Source organism: Rhipicephalus microplus, chromosome 3, assembly GCF_043290135.1.
Source record: "Rhipicephalus microplus isolate Deutch F79 chromosome 3, USDA_Rmic, whole genome shotgun sequence".
Lineage (NCBI taxonomy): Eukaryota > Metazoa > Arthropoda > Arachnida > Ixodida > Ixodidae > Rhipicephalus > Rhipicephalus microplus.
This window is the reverse complement of record NC_134702.1, coordinates 237,803,976-237,824,530: the sequence shown is the minus strand read 5'-3', so window position 1 is coordinate 237,824,530 and position 20,555 is coordinate 237,803,976. Positions and strand designations below refer to the sequence as shown.

Sequence of the window (20,555 nt, the reverse complement as noted above, 5' to 3'; positions counted from 1 at the left end):
TCATGACCTTCACGCTTGTAGCTGTTTATGTTCGCTCTTACTTGCTGATGGTGCTTTTTTGTCATTTTTGGCTCGCACCATGCTATATTTTGTAATTCTCAACCACGGAAACACAAAATACCAACAGGAACGCCACCTTTTTATATTGAAAATTGCATATTACCACTGGTTTCATTCACTGCTTGCATATTTATTTTATTAGTATTCTGTTGTTTTTTAATGAAGAATGCATTCTAAGAATATATTGCCGGCAATATGACAAGCCTCAGTCGGTGCTTATGCATCGATATTAAAAAACATGTTTTCTCTGCTTATTCTACCTCGTACTTTTAGGTGAGCTGAACAAGCATCACGCAGAATGCAATGCGAGCACAAGTGTAAGGTAAAGCGCGTCCCCAGAAATGTTTCTGATATGACTGACAAATTCGTACTGAGGCTACCCTTATAATACTTTTCCAACATGACACCAGGCGTTGCGTGCGATTACGCACTGTCATCAATGTGGAGAGCGTACGTGTGGGCCTTTTTCACAATTTTGCGCATATTTGTCTACCCATTGTGCTACCCGACCTTCATTTACCTAATATAGTGTGTTAGCGCTTCCCTACTTTATCAAAAACATAGATCGAAGGGTGGCCACGCAAGTACAAAGACTTGCACTCTTCGTCAGAGGCGTACTTTCCAGTACCGTCTCTCTCGGGGCAATCATCTCGACAACCGTCATGTTGAATGTACAGTCGCGCCATCTAGAGGTCGTGAAAGTTACGAATACTGCCCTCGTGAAAGCCAGCAGCGAAATATGGTGCATAGTCGCACCTTCGTACGCGCAAATGAAGCATGCGTCCGCAAGGCACTTTGGGAACCGCAGGCAGAAAGTGCTCGTCATTGCGCTCATTGTGCGGATAACGAAGACCTGCGCAAACGGGAGGCGTTCAAGCACGGATTGCGACAAGCTAGGTCCTCGCCAAGAGATGCAACCCATTGTACAAGAAACGCAGGCGGACCGAGCACGTGATGCGGCTGTAAAATACGATGAAGTGGGCCACTCTACTTCAACATCGGTGTCGACACTCGTTTCAGACGCTCGGTACCGAGTGCACTTTCGGGCACAGTTGCGTGTATGTGGCGGAGTCTAGTTGAAGAACAATATGTCTCACCCCAGTGGTATTCGCAACAAGCCAAAACGTGAACTCACAGTCGGAGTGCTCAAATAAACGTTTTCCCGTTCGGACGACTGCGCCGAGTTCAAATGCGGGACAACGTTCAGCATGGTGAAAGGCTTATACTACCCGCCGAAACCGCATCACTTGCTAAGGCTGAATTTCGTCGAAGGACTCACTCATCTCATCTCACTCCAAATCTCTTTATATCTGCCGTCTCACCAAGCTAGAAGTACAATAAGGTCTCAAGTGACAGTGCGTCAACGCACCAGTGGACGTTTAAAAGATGCGCAGTGACTCGCTGCGTAACCTGTGAAGTGACGTGGACGTTCCTGTCAATTAACATCAATCGGTTTCGCACTTCTATTCGAATTTAATGGTGGACGTTCTAATCAAGCCCCTCAAGACACCCTTCATAAGTACAAGGCAGTCATCAAAACCAAGCAAAAGCCAGAAATGTTCTATTAAAGTGTCTCCGCTAAACATTGTGAAAACGTACATAGTCGTGTTCGTGGCATTTCTGAAAAGGTTCACTCATTGGTTTTATCTGTACACGGAACAGCTGCTAGTTTTTTTCTGACCAGGACCCATCCAGATTCCCACTCACGGCCTCATATTACAACGAGCACGTCTGGAGAGTTGACTCGTGAGCGGGTTTGCCCACTCATTCCCGTTACATATACTGAAATGTGCGTCGAGAAAGTAAATATTTGATGCGCATTAGAAACTTTGAATATTCATATGCCACTCCCGTAAAGGCATCGCCTCGATCACGCGTTGATAAACTATATCGAAGATCACTGGCACTCACCTTGATGCGCGCAACATGAAGAGCACTGCTAACTTCTATGCAACGAAATGTTGAGGTCTGTAGTACTTATTAACCTTGCCCATAGGATGACCAGTGCAGCAGGGGTCCGTCACTTCAGCTTGTGGGCCGCAGCCACCAAATTTAGTCCCACAAGAGTTCGTATAGTTAAGGAGATTCTTGCGGGAAGAAAGGGTAGATATAATTTAACCTAACACTGTCGTTTCAAAGAAGGCATTCCCAAATCTCATATGTACAATTTCGGGAGTGAATTAGAATTGCTGAACCATGTACATCAATTCAGAAATACGCAGTGTTTGTTCCATGTATATCTCTTAACACATAGAGACTGCATGGGGTACTTCACGAAAAAGGTGCTTCAGACCAGTCCCGTCTCTGTAGCTCACCTGAAGAAAGCGTTCAGCGCCGCAGATGGTATCATTTGTATCACTTGTATCATTTACCAAAGTCGCATTTTATTCCTCTTGAAGCCGGTGGCTGCTAGTGACTTGCCCACTGGCCGGGTATTCTGAACCGTGAAGTACGGTTTCAGTAGCCTACACACATAGCTGTATCCTGGATGGTACAACACAGGAGGTCAGGATGCAGTCCTTCCGCAGAAAAACATATTCCGCTGATGTACTTGCAGGTCTAAGTCCCGACCTGCAGTCGATGGAGCAGGTGCGGCGGATAATGCGGCCAACGGACGTGCCCGATCAGGGCCTGCTGTGTGACCTGCTGTGGGCCGATCCCGACAAAGACATCATGGGTTGGGGGGAGAACGACCGCGGAGTCTCTTTCACTTTCGGTGCCGATGTGGTGGCAAAGTTTCTGCACAAGCACGACCTCGATCTCATCTGCAGGGCACACCAGGTGAGTTTTTTTGTTTTCTACTTCTGTTGCTTACACCTCTTCACTTTGCAGTATGGTCCCCTGAACGAAAGCCATGCTTTACGTTCACAGAATAGCAATTTACTTAGTGTCCATCCTAAACATCGTTTAATTTTTGTCGTCTTTGAAATAAAACACTTTGCTGCATCAGAGATTTATTGTAGTATAATGTCACAATAGGATGAATATTTATGGTTCATTTTTAAAGGCCGTGAAAACAAGACAAAAGAGCATTGAACAAGGTGCTGTCCTATAGCACTTTGTTTCTCGTCTTGCTGTCTTGTGCACTGCCTTCGGAACATAATGTCAGTACAGCACGTTTCTTTTTTTCGCAATAGTGTTAGGAGGATAAACATGTTCAAAGCAGTGCTTTCATAAGAGTGTTGCAATAACGAACACTGAAAGAATTTGTAGAGTACAAATGAATTCGCCTTTTTCTGCTTGCTCAGGTTGTGGAGGATGGCTACGAGTTCTTCGCCAAGCGACAACTGGTGACAATTTTCTCGGCGCCCAACTACTGCGGCGAGTTCGACAACGCTGGTGCCATGATGAGCGTCGACGAGACCCTCATGTGCTCATTTCAGGTGAGACTGAGCACTCTATCGCTCATCCTATTAAATGAGGCCGTGACATGGTTCCGGCAGGCGTTACCTGAAGAAAGCGGGGCTGGTAGACGTGTTACCGGATTGGTAGACGAAGAAAGTGTTTAACAGCGCAAACGACAGGAGGGGAAAGAAGAGACGAGAACAGAGCGGTAAACTAACAACCATAGTTTATTGCAAAGCAACTGCACTATATAGGAAAGAAAATCTGCGCATAACCATGCAACATAATCGGAATTGCACATACATGTCCCATAAGGCGTACATTATCAAGAACCAGTGATATCAGTGGATCCCAGATAACTAATTTTACAGACGTGAAAAAAAGATTGAGGACATGCTAACACAGGAAGCACCAAGTTGTTGAATGTTAAAGGCTTTGCTACTCTAGCACTTGAACTGACGGTATATCGCCCCATAATTACACACTTCTCGAGAATCGGCTGACAACCATACTTCTTACAATGGTCCGCCAAGTGGCTGGGAACGGAACCTTTTAGAAAGTAAGCGTGCTCCCTCAACCGATAATTTATGAATCGGCCTGTTTGACCAATGTAACAGCGCCCACGAGTAAATAGTATCTTTTAGACAATCGCTGAAACACATTCAACATAGCACGTAGCGTGTTTCTTAGTGCATACATTTTCTCAGGACCATCGCTGTTGACCCTGCAACATAGCCCAGCAAGCTTGCCGCGTGCGCAGAATACAACTATAAGTCTCATCAGTGTTGCCCGGTTAGGCGAGGCAGTATAGACAAAAGCTTGAGAAACTGCAGCTGAAATGTAGCAGACCACACAAGGAGATTTAGCCACAAGATTTGTAGCGAGCTATAGCTATTCTTTTTTTGTAGTATTATATGGACATTTTATTTTACATGCAATACTACAATCCCTTCTTGTACAGCCCATTGTTTGTGTATAAAATAGCCTGGATTCAAAAAAGGGGAAGTGTCGATGTTCTGGCACTCTCTTCTGCACGAAATAGCAAAACGTCTTTTCGCGCATTAGTAAAGCGAAATTCCACAATCCGTCTAGCACCACTCTTAACGGAACATGGCGCTTAGTGAGTGAGAAAACGCTAGAAAAGGGAATGTGGGTGAAGACTCCACCTTGAGATTATTGCGCCAAACTACATAGCACCTTAGACTTTGAAGACGTTTATATAGTTTCTACGTAGCTTATACTCAATAAATATAAAAAATTGACATCAATGGGTGCCAAAGATTTGGCATACAAATTTTAAGAAAAAATCATCGAGCCAATGTCACAAAAACATAGCATATGATGCTACAGTTCGCACAGAGTGTACCTGATTATTTTAAACAATGATTTATTTAGTGTTCCTTTAAGCAATCATCGGTCATTCATTGAAAAAAATAACTAGATTCTGCAAGCTACGTCTTATCACGCCTTTTTACGTATTTTTTTAGTTTTGTGTTAGTGAAATTTCAAGGTGAGAGACCAGTAATCTGCAAAATTGCAGTACCATACGCATGAAGAAAAACAGGGTCAACGTCGTCTTTTTTTTTTTAGCTTTCCTAGACAAATTTCGTCATCACAGCCAGCAGCTTTTGTCATCTGCCCCGTGAAAATTCGGCTAATGCGTCAGATTTAGTTTAGCGCCGATAAATAAACAGAAGGCCCAGTTGAAACTGTGTAATGCAATATTTTAGTGGCAGCTAGTGAAGGACAGACCAGCAATAGTGGTAGGTAATAAACAGCTGCCGGAGCTTTGAGTCTTAAAATATGGACGTAATTACGCGAAATGCCGTAGTGGAGCGCTCTGTAAATTACGACTGGAGTATACCTGGGGTTCTCAAGTCCCGACTAAGTTTAGCACACTGGCTTCTGCAGCGTTTTGACTTTAGGGAATCGCGACCTCCACGGCCGGGTGCGGTCTCGCTATCTTCAGGTCGGCAGTCGTGCACCATACCCAGTAAGCACGACACCGGGCGAAAACGTAGACAAAGTAATTTTTTTTTTTTGCGGAAGCTAGATAAAAGCGGCGCTGACGTCATTCAAAGCACGAACGGCGAGTATAGAAGCATCGAAATCTACTTCATGTTGAAGTATTTATTCACGAACATGGCCGGTTGCATGGCTCATCACAGTTCACCTCGTAGCCACTCTGGATTGTGCAGCTTCTACAACATACACCACTGTCTGTGATGCACCAGCAACCTTAATAAATACCAGATGAGCAGCTAAGGAATCCGCGCGCCTTCTACATATGCAGGGATCTTCTTGACCGCAACTCGGAAATATCGGCCTGACGTCACGTGCTTTGTATGCTACCATATAAAGCACGTGATGTCAGGCGGAAGGGCTTTCGACGGTAACCGCAAAGAAAAAAACTCTGGTCAGAGGGCCCATGGGGCTAGAAGCCTGGTCCTGCAGCCACTCAAGCGAGGAAGCGTGCAGAATTGTGGTGAATTTTATCACTTTAGGCATCTTCATGGCCAAATGCGAAAGTGCCTTTGGTGATTTCTTTCTGCTCGATCACAATGACATCTGGAGCGTGCTTTGCGGCGGCACGTCTTATAGCGCAAACATAGCCAAGTCACCCACTTCTAGACGTCCGACCGTAGCTACACTGCCAATCCACCCAAATCGACTGTAGCCCTGTTCATCTATATTGTTACAATGATTCAGGAGTACTGAGAGAGGGGGGGTGTTAAGCCACCGAGTAGCTATAGCTCCTGGACAATACGTCAGTCACGGCTGGCTTTCGAGCAGAGAAGAAGCACGTGATCTTGTTTTCCCTCCAAGTAGAGAGCTGCTCTCCGTCGACCCATTACGTGCGGGTGGCAATATATTGTTAAAACTGGCATCAATCAGCTAACTTCGGCAGTCGCTTGAAAAATAGCGATCCATGACGTCATTGCGCTTTTAGCCTCGTCAACTTACCGGAACTGCCAGCAAGTTCAATGAAGAAAGTACACAAAATGTGGAGTCAATACCGGCAGATGCCACGCGCAGTGAGACTCGACGTAATGCGAAGCAGCCAGGAAGAACGAAATCAAGCTGCACATGACATGTCTGCCGTGACTCGCATGTCACGACCTATCATTTACGTTCGGTTACCGTCACATCATGCAAAAGAAATTTCGGTGAATACGTCGAGCTAGCTAACCAGCCGTGAACGCACCTTGAACAGGTAATACATGTCATCACCGGCATGTTACCATCAGTGAGTTATGTTAGTCTTACAGTCACGTTGCGCAATACCAAAAGATTGCACCGTCTTCGACTAAGGAGAACCATGAGTAGCGTGCTCAGCAGCGCATGGGTCGACTTATAGTTCCGTTTCTCACGGGCACCTTGCTCGATGTTCGCGCGTCCTTGAGGGTGGAGTGCACCATGAAGTCACTGTGGCTGACGTTCCTGTTACTCGTTCCGAACGAACTCTTGTTAGAGCACGTCTCACGGGAGCACGTGGGTTCATCGCAATTCTGCAGAATCTCGTTCCCCGATGCCATCACATGATTGCTGAAAGAGTGTAAGGGGTAGAGGCCACAGCGTCTTACCCAGCCCCTAATACAGGCCGGAACCCGATAGCCCGTGAGTGCGTTCTGACAGTGCTTAAGTCAGCTGTTGCACATGGCCAGTAAGGATGGTCACGGTGCACCCCACCGGATCGAACTCCGCCATAAGCTGTTCGCGAAGCAATTTTGGGGAAGTGTGAGAACTTTGAGCATTTCTGTCCATACATCCGTCCGCGCGTCCCTCCGCCCGTCCATCCATTTGTCCATCTATTCATACATCCTTCCATCCGTCCATCGATCCGTCCCTCCATCCAGATAGCTGAGCTAGCTGGTAGGCATTCATATTAAAAAGGGGACGTGCGAACACGAACACAAGAGAGGTAGAATGGTCAATTTTCACGCAGACCACTACGCCCACCTAACTTACAGGTATTCTCTCTCACATAGAAATGCGCCGATAAGTATTTCTGAATCACGTGACATCAATAGAGTTCATACTCTCAATTGTTTTGTATTTGTAAAATACCAGTTGTGTAGTTGTTACCGTACCTGCTTTTCCAGGCGGTTGCCCAACCGGTGCGTCCGTCCCTCCTACGACCAAGACCATCGTGCGACATAAAATTTTGTGCATTTTGTGCATTTTCGGCTTTGCAAGCGGAGATATAAGAGTGTAGTCGAAAAGCACAACACGCTTAGTGCCGACATTGTCATCGTCATCATCAGCCTGACTACGTCCACCGCAGGAGAAAGACCTCTCCCATGTTCCGCCACTCAACTCGGTCCTGTGCTTCCTGCTGCCAATTCACATCCGGAAACTTCCTAATCTCATTTGCACACCAAACTTTCCGTCGCCCCCTGAACCCTCTCGCTTTCTCTTGGAATCTAGTCTGTGACACTTAACGGCCACCGGAGACCTTGCCTTCGCGCTACGTGCCCTACCCACGATCATTTCCTTTTATTGACTTATACTAAGATGTCCTTTACATCCGTTTGTTTCCTGATACCATCTGCTCTCCTCTTGTTCCTTAGGTTTACACTTATCACTTTCCATTTCTCACTGCGTCGTCTTCCACTCGGAAAATTTTTCTTCGATTGGGGCGCGAATTAGAAGATTGTTCACCACACCGGCGGCAACGACCATGTTTTTGTTCCATAAAAAATGCGTTTTAACTCTACCTTCATGTAGAATGCCGACAAATAAATGATCACTAGCGTCACCCAACAGTGATATGGTCAATATACTGGTACGACAAGAAATCTTCGCAGGAAGACTTATTTTGCCTAATAACCAACATTCGCAACTTGAAATTTTATTCGACACACTTGAGGCAGCTTTAGGGGGTGCTTTTGCTTTCTTTCGCGCGTTCAAATCAAGGTTTTAAAAAAGTTTTTGAACCTCCTTGGTTCAAATAGGCACCTGGTGTCACTGCAGGTTGTGTGTTTGCCTGAAAACGGTGTAGAAACGTGTGCACGGCGTCTGGCGGTGTTCATAAATACAACAAAAAAGTGGGTGTGCCTTAAACGTTCAATAAGGTATTTCTTGTATTAATAAACAAAATGCGTTGCAGCCTGTAAAACCTCACATGGTTTCAGTCTTCCACTTTTACCGGCAGTACAAATGGCATCACCTCCACCAACCATTGTTTTGGGCATTCATCCCGCTGATGGAATGAGACCGAGCGCATACCAAAATGTTTTATTTCAAAGACTTCTACACACTTTCCAAAAAACCACTGCGAGGTTAGACACCCCAGATTTACTTTTTTATTGCAACACAAAACAGAAAGGCAGTGACAGACAGACAGTACCTTTAGGTTGAAACCTCTTGGTCATCCTTCCGCTTTCTGTTGCGTAGGTAAGTGTCGCTAACACGCAGTAGTTTAGTAGCGTCCTCTTGGGGGATAGTGACAATCCAACAGGCATTATTTTAGAATGCTTGACGAATGTGCTTCACCCCACACTTATCATTTTTGTTACTTCAATCTCGTGGTTCGGCTCTGTGGTTACTACCTTAGTTGACGTGCTCTTTTACAACGTCAATCGCACTGGTACCTATGTGGAAGTGCTGTTTTAACTGTGAATACACTTTATAAGCGACCCCAAACCATCCACCACCGTCGGCGGCGTAAGCAGTCTTCTCTCTGTCTTTAAAAGAAAGAGGACTTGGCGGGCCGCAGCGCGACGCTCTACCGAATAAGCCACGGACGCGACGCTGATATCGGTGTCAGTAACGCGCCTTATACCCCCTCCCCCTTCGCTCGCTCCTCCGCTCTCCTCGCTCGCTGCAGCTGCGCGCGCACCCCTCTCTCTCGCGCGCCCGCCTTCTCTCTCAGTCTCCCGTCGAGAGCGGGTCGTGAGGGGGAGTAAAGTTAAAATCCGTTGGCATTCGCCAATGAGTTAACGTAAACTCCCCCGTGTGATAAAATTGCGATTCCCAGGAACCATTACACCATAAAGGCACCATGGTGTGATTAAAAAATATAACAGTGCGAATTAATAAATACCCCTCATAGCGTCACCCCGTGTATTCGCACCTAACCATGTTCACCCTCGGGGAAATGCTTCGGAGTTTTCTTCCGAGGTTATTGTTTATTTCCTTCATTTTCTACAGATTCATTTTAGGACCTGCCTTTCCACTCTCCTTGTCTACTTCAGTAACCATCATTTGCGATCCGTCCTCTGAGTTACTCGGCAATGCAATGTCATCGGCAAAGCACAGGTTACTAAGGTACTCTCTACCGACTCGTATCGCTAACTCTTCCCCTTCTAGGCCTCTGAAAACCTCCTGTAAGCACGCGGTGATCAGCATTGGGGAAATCGTATCCCCTTTCTTGCACCCTTTTTGTTGCTATTCTGTCGCTTGCTTTATGAATCAGTATGGTAGCAGTTGATCCGCTGTACATTTCATTCAGGATATTTATATATTTTGACATTATACGTGTGCTTTACGAATAAATAAGTGGCAAGCAGATATTGCTTTGGAAAGAGTAGTGAACTCGACAATGCAACTAATATGTAAAAGGCGACGAATGATTCCATTTCTTCAATGCATGCACTCGCCGAAAATGATTCATCCCTGTAGAAAAAAGTAAGCCCTCTTCCATGCTTTTGTATATTTATTTATTTATTTATTTATTTATTTATTTATTTATTTATTTATTTATTTATTTATTTATTTATTTATTGCAATATCAATTATACATGGACTATATATGAAGCTTCGTCGTCGTGTTTCATATAATGCCCAAATCGATAACATCGCTATGCGAATCGTAGGCTTTCGCAGGGATAACATTGAACATGCGATAACATTATCCAGCATGAGAAGACTCTCGTTGATTACTCATCAAGCAACAAAAAAACTTTGCTAGAAAGCATTTAAAAAGTGCCCCTCACCGGGTTTGGCAATTTTGAGTTGATCAGTGCAATGCATAAGTGGGCGCTCACAATCACGTCTTCTGAATTTCGTAATGCTATACGCGCCGCGGGATGGGCCAAAGTTCAAGATGAACGCTGCTTGCCCTTATTTTCGTGGGTGTGCGCACAGAGAATCAAGGCAAGACGTAGACTTAGGAATTGTCCGACGCAGACGGTGGTGCTGTAACGCCGGTCCTCTATGTCCTCTACGCAGACGACTGTGCTCTTACGCCGCTAACAGTAGACCGTGCCACGGTGAAAATTATTTCACACATGTGTATTTTGTCTGATTTTAGGGGCGAAACTCCTTAAAACGACACCTGTTCGTCCCTCGTAGCCGTTGTAATACGTAACAAGTATACCATTTTGATCTTCAAGGTGGTGCCGGTGAGAGATTTCTTCTGTGCGTTGTTGAACAATAAAAAATAGTGCTCAATGTGCACGCCAATGGCTGCTGCTGAGAAATAAGAAACAGGGGCAATCGGCTTTTAGTTAACGTGCACGCTGCGATCCTCATTAGCAGCCATTGTCATGTACATTGAGGACTATCTGACAAGGGGTTGCTACGTTATATTCGCTGGGTGTACCCTCCTTAGTTTTAGAAAGGTTTAGCGAGCGTTGAGCCGCATTGCCACGAATACAATAAACTAGTATATACCATAAATGAACTCGAGGTGGTTAAAGGTGGGAAGTAGATACGAAGCGCAAGCCGTAAGAAAGTAAAAGCCGAATTTTCCTGTCTCTCATTTCCCATTAGCAGCCATTGGCATGTACGTTGAGCATTATCTGACAGGAAAAGGTTGCTACGTTATACTCCCTGGCCGTAACCTTCTTGGTTTTAGAAAGGTTTAGCGAGCGTCGGGCCGCAGTGCCATGAATACAGTGAATGAATATATACCATGAACTCGTAGTGGTTGAAGGTGGTGGTGGTGGTAGTGGTTAGAAGATGAGAAAAGGCACCTAATTTCTGCAACCTGGTCGGGAGCACGGCGCAGTGCCTGCGCGGAAGGGAAAAGGGAGAAAAGTGGAAAGAAGAGGAAAGATTAATTGAGCAGTGGAACGGTCGTCATCAACAGAAGCAGCAGTCCAGAAGCAAGGGTGGGGGTGGCAAGGGGCCCGTCCTCAGCGCTAGAGGTTAAAGGTGGGAAGTAGACCCGAAGCGGAAGCCGTAAGAAAGTGTGCGTGTGCCACCTCTCGTTTAGTCCTCGGAATGTCCGCTGGATGGCGGTGCTTCTATATGGGGAATATATGATGAAAAGATGCGAGAGGGTGGTACTTGGAGTGTTGAATAGATGGACGAACTGACACACAGACAGATGCATGGATAGACGCATGAACGGAGGCCGGGGCGGATGCATAAATGAACGCAGGGACGGACGCACGAACAGACGCACGCACGGGCGGGCGGGTGGACGCGTGGACGGTCACACAGACGGACGCATGGATGGACGGAACGAAGCAAGAACGAATGGACGGACGAATGTTTCGCCGCACTCTCCATCATTCACTCCGTGGATATGCTGCCAATTTTTTTCGCTTGAATAAATGAATAAAAATTGAGATAAATAATGAGACACGAAAAGGAGATATGCGCGTCTTTTTTTTAAATTTGATTTCATTTAATTGCGATGATATGCGGGGCTATTAAACCCGCATTTGGCATGTGGTGGTGTCGCTGCGACGCCAGCCCTGGAAATAAATTGCCCTGGGCGTTCGAGCATTCAATATGATCATCTATTCAACCGCGTCTAAACCATCGTTTCCAAACGAGCGCGCACCGAGGCATTCAACCCGCACAAAGAGGCAGTACAACAATATAACGCTGATCAATAAAACAACGCCGCTCATGTTCTCGGGGGTTCCGCTCGCTCAGTAACGTCATGCAGTCATGCGCACGTGACCATTTGTTCGTATGCCAGAGAGGATAGAAAAGAGGTTTAACTTGCGAAGGCTACGCGGTGCTAGCGGCAAGGGTTTTGAGCTCGCCTCCTCTAATTGCGGTTTGGCGACTCTTCAAAATACTGGTTTTATCCATTCGTAATGACCCAATCAATAAAATTCCAGTGGCATAATGCTCTTCTTCGAACACACAACTAAGAGCGTCTGTCTATAAGTTGGCTTTACGTGATGTCATCCGCTTGAGGCGCTAGCGGCGTTTGCCTCCATCGCCATGGCAGTGGTCTGGGCGCGCCCTTTTTGAAGCGGCCAGTGGCACCGGGAGGTTGTGTGCGTGCCACCACGTACGGTACCAACGTGGTGAAATACGACTGAGTGCTTACGGGCGGGACTTCGAGGTCCGGCGAAACTTCGCTACGAAAATAAGGTTCACCTTTCCAGAGGAAATAGACCCGTTCGACATCAGCTGCGATGAAACTGTGTGTGATGCGCAGTGTTATTCCTGCATTGAGCTCACGGACATTGAAGACCACCTTGTTCGCGGAAAAAGCTTCGCAACAAGGGACGAGCTTAAAGCCTATCAATCGATGGACGTCCACAACTATGTGACTAGTGGATAGGCCAAACAGCACCGAGTTCGAAACCTCGGAGACAGCCACCGCCTCGTCATCGGAAACGTGACTGGTTCCCCTTGCTCAGTGCTCGAATAAATCATTTTTGTCACCATGGTGGTGTCGCTTCACCAATTCTTTGTGTGGAAGGGCTTCGCCGTTTGCAAGAGCATGTGGCGTCATACAATTGGCCTAGTTCGTTCGTGGTTGAGCCCAATCCGCTTGTGATCAAAAATGCTCTTTGCTGCAAAGTCCAACGACATGTGTCGGGCAGTTGCGCACCACACACGGTCTCGATTGTAATTGATCAACGTTAATGGGATATCACCGTTCATGTGCTTAGCTGACCATTGTCTTACACAGTCAGCGACGCAGTGTGCTCTCGTCAAAGCAAGGGTAAACGAGAACGCACTGCGGCATGCCCGCACTGCGTTGCTGACTGTTTACTAACACACCGAAATCAGTAACACGCCGCACCCACCTGAATGATGCCGCTGATAAGAAGTGATCGCGGACCTAGTGCGCGTGCTCGTCTCCTGCTGCGTAAACAAAGCTTCAAGGCACTTCGCGAAAATCTTAGTTTTTCACCACAAAAGCAAGCCTCTGTGAAGTTGCATAGGTTCTGAACACTAACCGGAAATGAAATGCTGAAAACACACGTAGTATAGTGTATGGCTGAGCCATCCAAACTTTTTGGATTGGTTTACAATCACTTTAAATGAAAAAAAAAAAGCCGACATCAGACGCATTCTCATGACCAAGCTTCTTAATCGAGTGGTTGTAGCGACCAAATACGCACACCTTTGATCATACGTTCTGCGATTGCTTGCCGGCGGTGGCCGAGAGAGAGACCACACAGATGAATAAGCTGCCTCTTCGACGCTGGCGCCATCTCATGGGCCACGCCTCTGTGCAACCGTCCTATAATTTGTTAAGGGGCCTGATGAGGGACCTTTTAAAACGAAGCATCCACATATGTCCGGGGCACACACCACGGAACAGATGGTAGACAGTTATAGTTTACCGTTGGCGTGATAGCGGAAATAAAGGAATGACGTTGCCGTGCAGCAAACGTTCGTTGTGGACAGCGTGTCACGCAGCCACCCTTAGGCAAACGAAGTTAAACGGAGAATTTCGCAAACGGCGCTCGACGATCTCCCTTTGCAGCGGAACGATATACTCTCGTCCCCAGTATCTGAAGGTAAGAAAAAAATTTCGACTGTAAAAATTGCCATAGTGAGTACAATAATACATTTTGGCATTATTAAACATTTTTTTACTTGCATTACTCATTCATAACGTGTTTGTTTACATATATATACGCTCGCCAGAGCGCAGCTATTCTCCACACCGATGCCCTCCACACAGTGCCTCACCTGTCAGGCTGGGCGCCGCCATTTAAAAATATTTCGTCCATGCTTGCGGTTCTTGTCATCGCTGTGTTTAAGTTCGACCGTGAGAGGAATGGCTGGCAGCGCTGCATTATCGTCACCTGCTTTGACAGCTGCAGGATTGGGTAATAGGACCCGACCTGATTCAAGGGCAACTTGGAGTGCGCTCACGATAGCAGAAAACCAATACACAATAACTTTCATACACGGGCTACAAAAACAACTATTCGTCGAGAACAGCGCAATATTAACAAACTTAGCGTTGGGCAAAAGGTGGCCAGCGTCGCTGCCAGCGTCGCTACATTTAACGAATGCGTTTTCATTTGAAATAATTTAAATTTTTTGTTCACGTCAGACCTACTCAGTATAGTGTTTTTGTAAAAACGGCATTACGAAGATCCACAAAAAAGCATCTACAGATGAAATTAGGACACTTCTGCAAAAAGCCAACAGCGCTGGCTGAGCCCCCTCGCGGCAACTATGGCAACCTTGTCATTGCCGTGTGACACTCCCACAACTCAATCTCCGTCAAACTCCCTAGGGAAAATTTACATTGACGGAGTTTAACAGAGTTCGGTGGTGGCCATGTGATAGGGGTAATATAGTTTAGTGGGATAGTGTTTACGTGGTTTACGTGCCCCAGCTGGGACGATTCCGCCACCTATCAGATGGTTAATAAGTTAAAAAAAGAGTGAAAGGGAAAAGAAAACGAGAATGTTTGCCTATTCCACCATACAAAGTATTTTTGCAGGTTCATTTTAGTAAAATAAAAGTACATAAATATCAACCACGCACCAAACGCGGAAACATTTATGTTGCCGGTTTATTTACATCAATTTTCTAGTTAGGCTTATACGCGTCCGAAATGGGAAGCTACCTAAAAAACTACGCCAACTTATCCGTAATACTCAGTCACCGAAGCTAACTTAAGGCCAGCGAAGTCACTTCAAACAGCCGTGTGCTGCTAACAAAGTGAATATTTCAACAACTACGCCAAAATCACTTCAAAGCGGGCGACCGAGAGCGCTGCCATGTTGTACGTCCACTACGTACACCTAGGCTACCACGATAACGCTAAATCTGAAATATAGCGCGCGTACGGTAAGCTGTACGGGTAACGTACGTATCTGCGCATGCGCACTTCTATCCCGCTATCACGGTACGCCTGGTGTCCTGGTAAGCCCGGTATACTATAACTGTCTAGTGTCGCAGGATGAAACGAGAATTGTGTTGGGAATTTTCTTCGCAACAACAAAATTAAGGCTGATTTTTTTTAATTTACAACAAGGTCGTCCTTACCAATAAAACTTGCTGAAAGACGCATTTAAATTTTTGTTGCAGTGGTCAAAAACTTAATTACCTTGAATACTGGCTCAGAACACGGATTTTCGCTAATTCTTTTTTTCCGAAGTGTGCAGCAGAATGGAATGAGCTGTCTGAAGAACAAGCATGTTGCACAAATGAAGAGATATTTGTGTCTTATTTATATTGTAACCTCCCAGCGGGAACCCCAAAAGGCAATGTGGGGTCGATTTTCAGACAAGTTCTTAGGTCTATTTCGACATAATAAAAAGTCACTTCCGGTCACAAGAATCGCTGTTGCGTGTCGCTCTAGTCTCTAACGTTGTTTCTGCGTTGAGATAAAATTATAACTGCTTTGTTTTATGCTTTGCCACTTGTGCAATGATGTCGGTTTATATCACAGTTCCGGAAGTAGTAATAAAAATGACATGGTTGATATGTGTCACATAGCTCTTTTAAAGAACTTCTGATGGTTAATATTTCCCCAATCCTGCAGCGTCCCTGAGAATGGTATCGTAGTCTTGGGACGTAAAACCCCAATGCTTGCTTTTCAAAGGCCACTGACAGGAAGTAGACCACCTGTAGAGACTGCAGTCACGCGAGGGGTGTGCGTAGTGATGAATAGTGACAACTCTCACAGCGCTTGCGCTGCCTCTCTTACAGATTTTGAAGCCAGCCGACAAGAAAAAGTTTCCGTACGGTGGCATTGCAGCGGGAGGGGCCAAGCCAGCACCACCAAAGCGGGGACAGGTGAGAGAGCATATTGCATCGCTTGCTCATTATAGTTCTGCAGGGCTAGCTCGGCCAGCCCCTCCGAAATTTTATACCTTCTGAAAACAATGACACCTCATTTCATATGAAAAGGAGCTTCATGCACAATCTTATGTTAAATGCTTTATGTATTTATTGCAGATGCTTTATGCAAGGTTGCACAAACTGTCATTTGCGATACTAAAACACTGATCATTATGAATCATTGGACGAGAGTTCTATTCCTGGCTAAGTGGCTTCATTTTGACGTGGGTGACGTGCAAAGACACCCAAATTCTTCCAGTGGCGGATTATCCTAATTCAGCGCCATCCCTCAACTGCAACAATCATGCTAGCCGTTGGTGGCTATATCACTCCAAATTGGGTACTTTTCGGCCCCGTCAGGCGATAAATACTTAAGGTTAGTGACATGGCTGTTTTCTGGCTCCCTTTTGCAACTGTTCTGGCGTATTGAGCAGTCATTTTTCCTATTGTTAGCTGATTTAACATACTAGTACATGGCGTAGTAATTTAATGACGTACACTAATGACGAGACGAAGATTTGTACCGTAACCATTTATTTACACATTCATCAGCCCTTGTTTGTGCTGTCATCGTACCTGACGGTCATAATCTCAGCCTTGTGGTCGCGAAAGTGTACAGTCAAAGGGTCTTTGAGAAGCATGCGCACGTTACAGTTTTGGGTAAAGGCGAGATCAATGAAACGTCCGTGAATGATAGTCGGACACTTGCAGGACTCGGCGGAGGCTGTTCCAGAATAAGGCACGCGCTTCACTCCATCGAACGGAAGAGTGGGGCGCTTGGAGGAGAGAGAGAGCAAATGGCGAGAGAAGGAGCGGCGAAGCATTGCACCTGTCATTTTACCTGACGGCCACAATGCCAGTGTCTTATCAACACACACACTACACAAAAGCTGTCAGCACGAATGCTACAAATGCGTATCGAACACACTGCATTGAGGCGGTGGTATAGTGAATTAGTTCACTATGACGGCAGCAAGTCACGTTCAAGTCAAGGAGGCGGGGGCTCCGGTTGCTAGGGGTGCGCCCGTAGCTGTTGCTAACAGCTGCCGACGCCGAGGCAAGAGATAGTGGAGGCTCCGGTTGCCAGGGACGCGCGCGCCCACACCTGTTGCTATGGAAGAGGCCTGTGGATGGATGCCAACGAACGCCTGCTATAGCCCGACCAAAAAATGCATCCGCATTTAAAAGACAAGTAACCACCAAGGAAAGACTCCGCAGCGGGCACACAAAAAATGTTATACAAAAGTAGCTTTATTTTCTTTAAAACGGCGTTATACAGCCAATATTAATTTATTCATACCTGACGAAAACAAAAAAAGCCCAGTGTATGGCTGGAACAAGTTGTTTATGCGCATTGAAACGCAAGCACACTTACGCAAGATCGTGTGAGGCTCTATTTTAACCTGTGTTTCGCCATCATTATAGGTAGACAATAGAGGCTTTCAGCTTAGTGTACGCAAGGCTGTACTGTACGTTAGCAACGTGCTGCGTGCGCTACGTTTGACTGAAGCTACCTCCTACAGCACTATAGTTTACCGTGTGCAACATCCGAAACGTGCACTGCACTTGAGCGTCAACAGACTTGTCTTCGAGTGTTGGTTAGTGCCACCTAATGAAGACGCATCAAGCTCTAATAATAGACATTGGTCGACGTAACGCGCCGCAATTCAAAACATAAGGCAAGCAGATATTTTATGATGACGAGTTGTAGTTCGGGATGCTCGGGCTGAATGAACTTAAAACACGAGGAATACAAACAAAAAAGACGGGTGCGCACCACCAATTTAACATTTATTGTCTCCTGCAGACAATTTGTAAGACAAAGAGAAAAACAAAAGAACCAAACCGGGCTTTCACAAGTAAATACAAAAAGTGGCTCGTTGGCGCCGGCATCTTTTCGCGCCACGAATGCTGCTTTCGCAATGAAGAATCGAAGAACCCCAGGTGGTCGCAATTTCCGGAGCTCTGCGCTACGTCGTACCTCGTAATCATATGGTGGTTTCGGGGCATTGAACCCCACATATCAATCAATAAATCACAATGAAGAAGGTGCTATGTTATGGTTTTTGGGACGTTAAACCCTACATATCAGTCAATCAAGGTGTTGTGTTGCTTATTCGTGCACGAGAACAATCACCCGAGCTTGGTAGAGCACTGACGTGCATCCGTTCATATACGCTACAAATGAATGACGAACTATTCATTTACTTTCTGACACTCGGCATGCTATTTCAGGCTATCAATCAGACATCTGCTGATTAGACACATGTAGCAACCACCACAGTTAAAATGGAACACACACGACACACAAGTTATTTTATTTCGGTGGCAAACAGCACACGAGAGTTTAATGAAAATTGCAGTGCCCTACGAGATCGGCACTAGTGCTACGTGCTGATATATTCCACAAGAAGTATATATATTGATATACGTGCTGATATATTCCACAAGAAGCATTCTGAGTGACGATGCGCCAGTAGCGATAACGTGTACGATCCGAGTGTCTTTATCGTGGCGCTCACTGGCGCCGAAGCACTCGCTCGTTGATTGATTGATTGATTAATTCATATGTAGGGTTTAACGTCCCAAAACCACGATATGATTATTAGAGACGCCGTAGTGGAGGGCTCTGGAAATTTCGACCACCTGGGGTTCTTTAACGTGCACCCAAATCTGAGCACATGGGCCTACAGCATCTCCGCTTCCATCGGAAATGCAGCCGCCGCAGCCGGGATTTGATCCCACGGCCTGCGGGTCAGCAGCCGAGTACCTTATCCACTATACCACCGCGGCGGGGCGCACTCGCTCGTCGCGTCTGATCTTTGTCGCACCTCTTTGAATGATTTCCAGAAATCATCACAATGAAAACCACCTTTAAGGAACAGTGAGAGAAAAGAGCATGACTAAACGTGTGCTTGTCGGTCAGCATGCATGTCGGGGAATCGTTCCGAGTTGCAGGTGAGTTGCAGTCGTCTCGTTCGAAGCACGGAAAAAAAACACTGCTTTCATGATGGTGTCTTTTGATATCACGTATGTGTTAAATGCCAACACGATCACAGGCTATCAAAGTGGAACAGCGTATAGTCAGACATTGTGGCTAACAAGTAACACGCCGGTATCGTTGAATTTTTGTTCATCGTAGACTTTGCGTTCGTGTAATACCGCGTTACTGCCACCGCCAAAGGCTGGATAGGTGGCACCATCTGGAGGCGCAAAGAAGAACCTGGCAAACAGGGAAGTATTCTATTTCTCCGCTGATGTTCATTCCCGATAGCGGTATACCATAGGCCTCTCTGCGTATACCTGAATGCTGTGCACGCCAAAACACACCAATATAGCTAACTGAGACACACGATCGAGCGAACATGTCTGAAGCATGCATCCTCGGGCTCCTCTTCAGTGCTGCTTGGAACGGCGGTCATTTTGGAATCGTTGCTGTGTAAAAGGTCTATCGAAGCAAAAATAACTCGCGGGGTCACGAATCGCGGAGATTCTGAGCTCCAGACTGTCGTATTCAACCCAACTCGACACTTTGCGCGGTGACGATGGCAATGCAGGTGACAAGGCATGACTGAATGTGTCAGCTAAGCAAACGAAATTTTTGTGGAGCAGCTGAGCCATCACTCTTTTCTGTGAAGAAGTGGTCAGCTGTGGCGTGATCTCGACGTGACCGTGAGGTAGCGCCACTGCTGGTGCTCCCAGCGCTAAAAATGGCGGCATTGCCAGCCGCTTTGAATCTCGCTATATACCAGTGATATTGACGCAAGGTAGGCCCTCTTAGGGGGATAACGAAGTAGTTCTGTGGGCGCGTGCTCTGATGTTCGTGCTTTTGGCCTTTGGTTACGAAATTAAACGCCCTGTTTTGTACCTGCATCCCTGTGTCCTTCTAACAACATAAATCAATAAAAATGATAGTTATTCGTCCCTCAGTTGCGTTTTAGGTCATAAATCGCTGCTACGGGGTCTATAGCCATGCAATATCACACAGCTTATAAGTGAAACTCTTAAAAAAATCTGGACACTGGCGATTTGATGTCAGTGCTCCTTCCATGACCGGTGATTATTTTGCCTCCATGCTATATACATGCCCTGTCCATCCGTATTTCTTCTTGCTGATTTCAAATATGATGTCCCTAAAGGACCCCGACACCAAATTTGGAAACTCGAAATGCTTGGGTTTAAGAGTCCTGTACTCG

General features: G+C 46.1%; 1 protein-coding gene across 1 annotated transcript in view; it reads left to right on the top strand.

Moving 5' to 3' along the window:
* Positions 1-20,555, top strand: part of LOC119187955 (serine/threonine-protein phosphatase PP1-beta) — a 102,694-nt gene that overhangs the window by 40,321 nt on the left and 41,818 nt on the right. Inside the window, exons 4-6 of the mRNA XM_075890827.1 lie at positions 2,618-2,841; positions 3,309-3,443; positions 16,228-16,314. Coding sequence (XP_075746942.1) covers positions 2,618-2,841; positions 3,309-3,443; positions 16,228-16,314 — 446 coding nt within the window. The remainder of the gene's footprint in view (positions 1-2,617; positions 2,842-3,308; positions 3,444-16,227; positions 16,315-20,555) is intronic.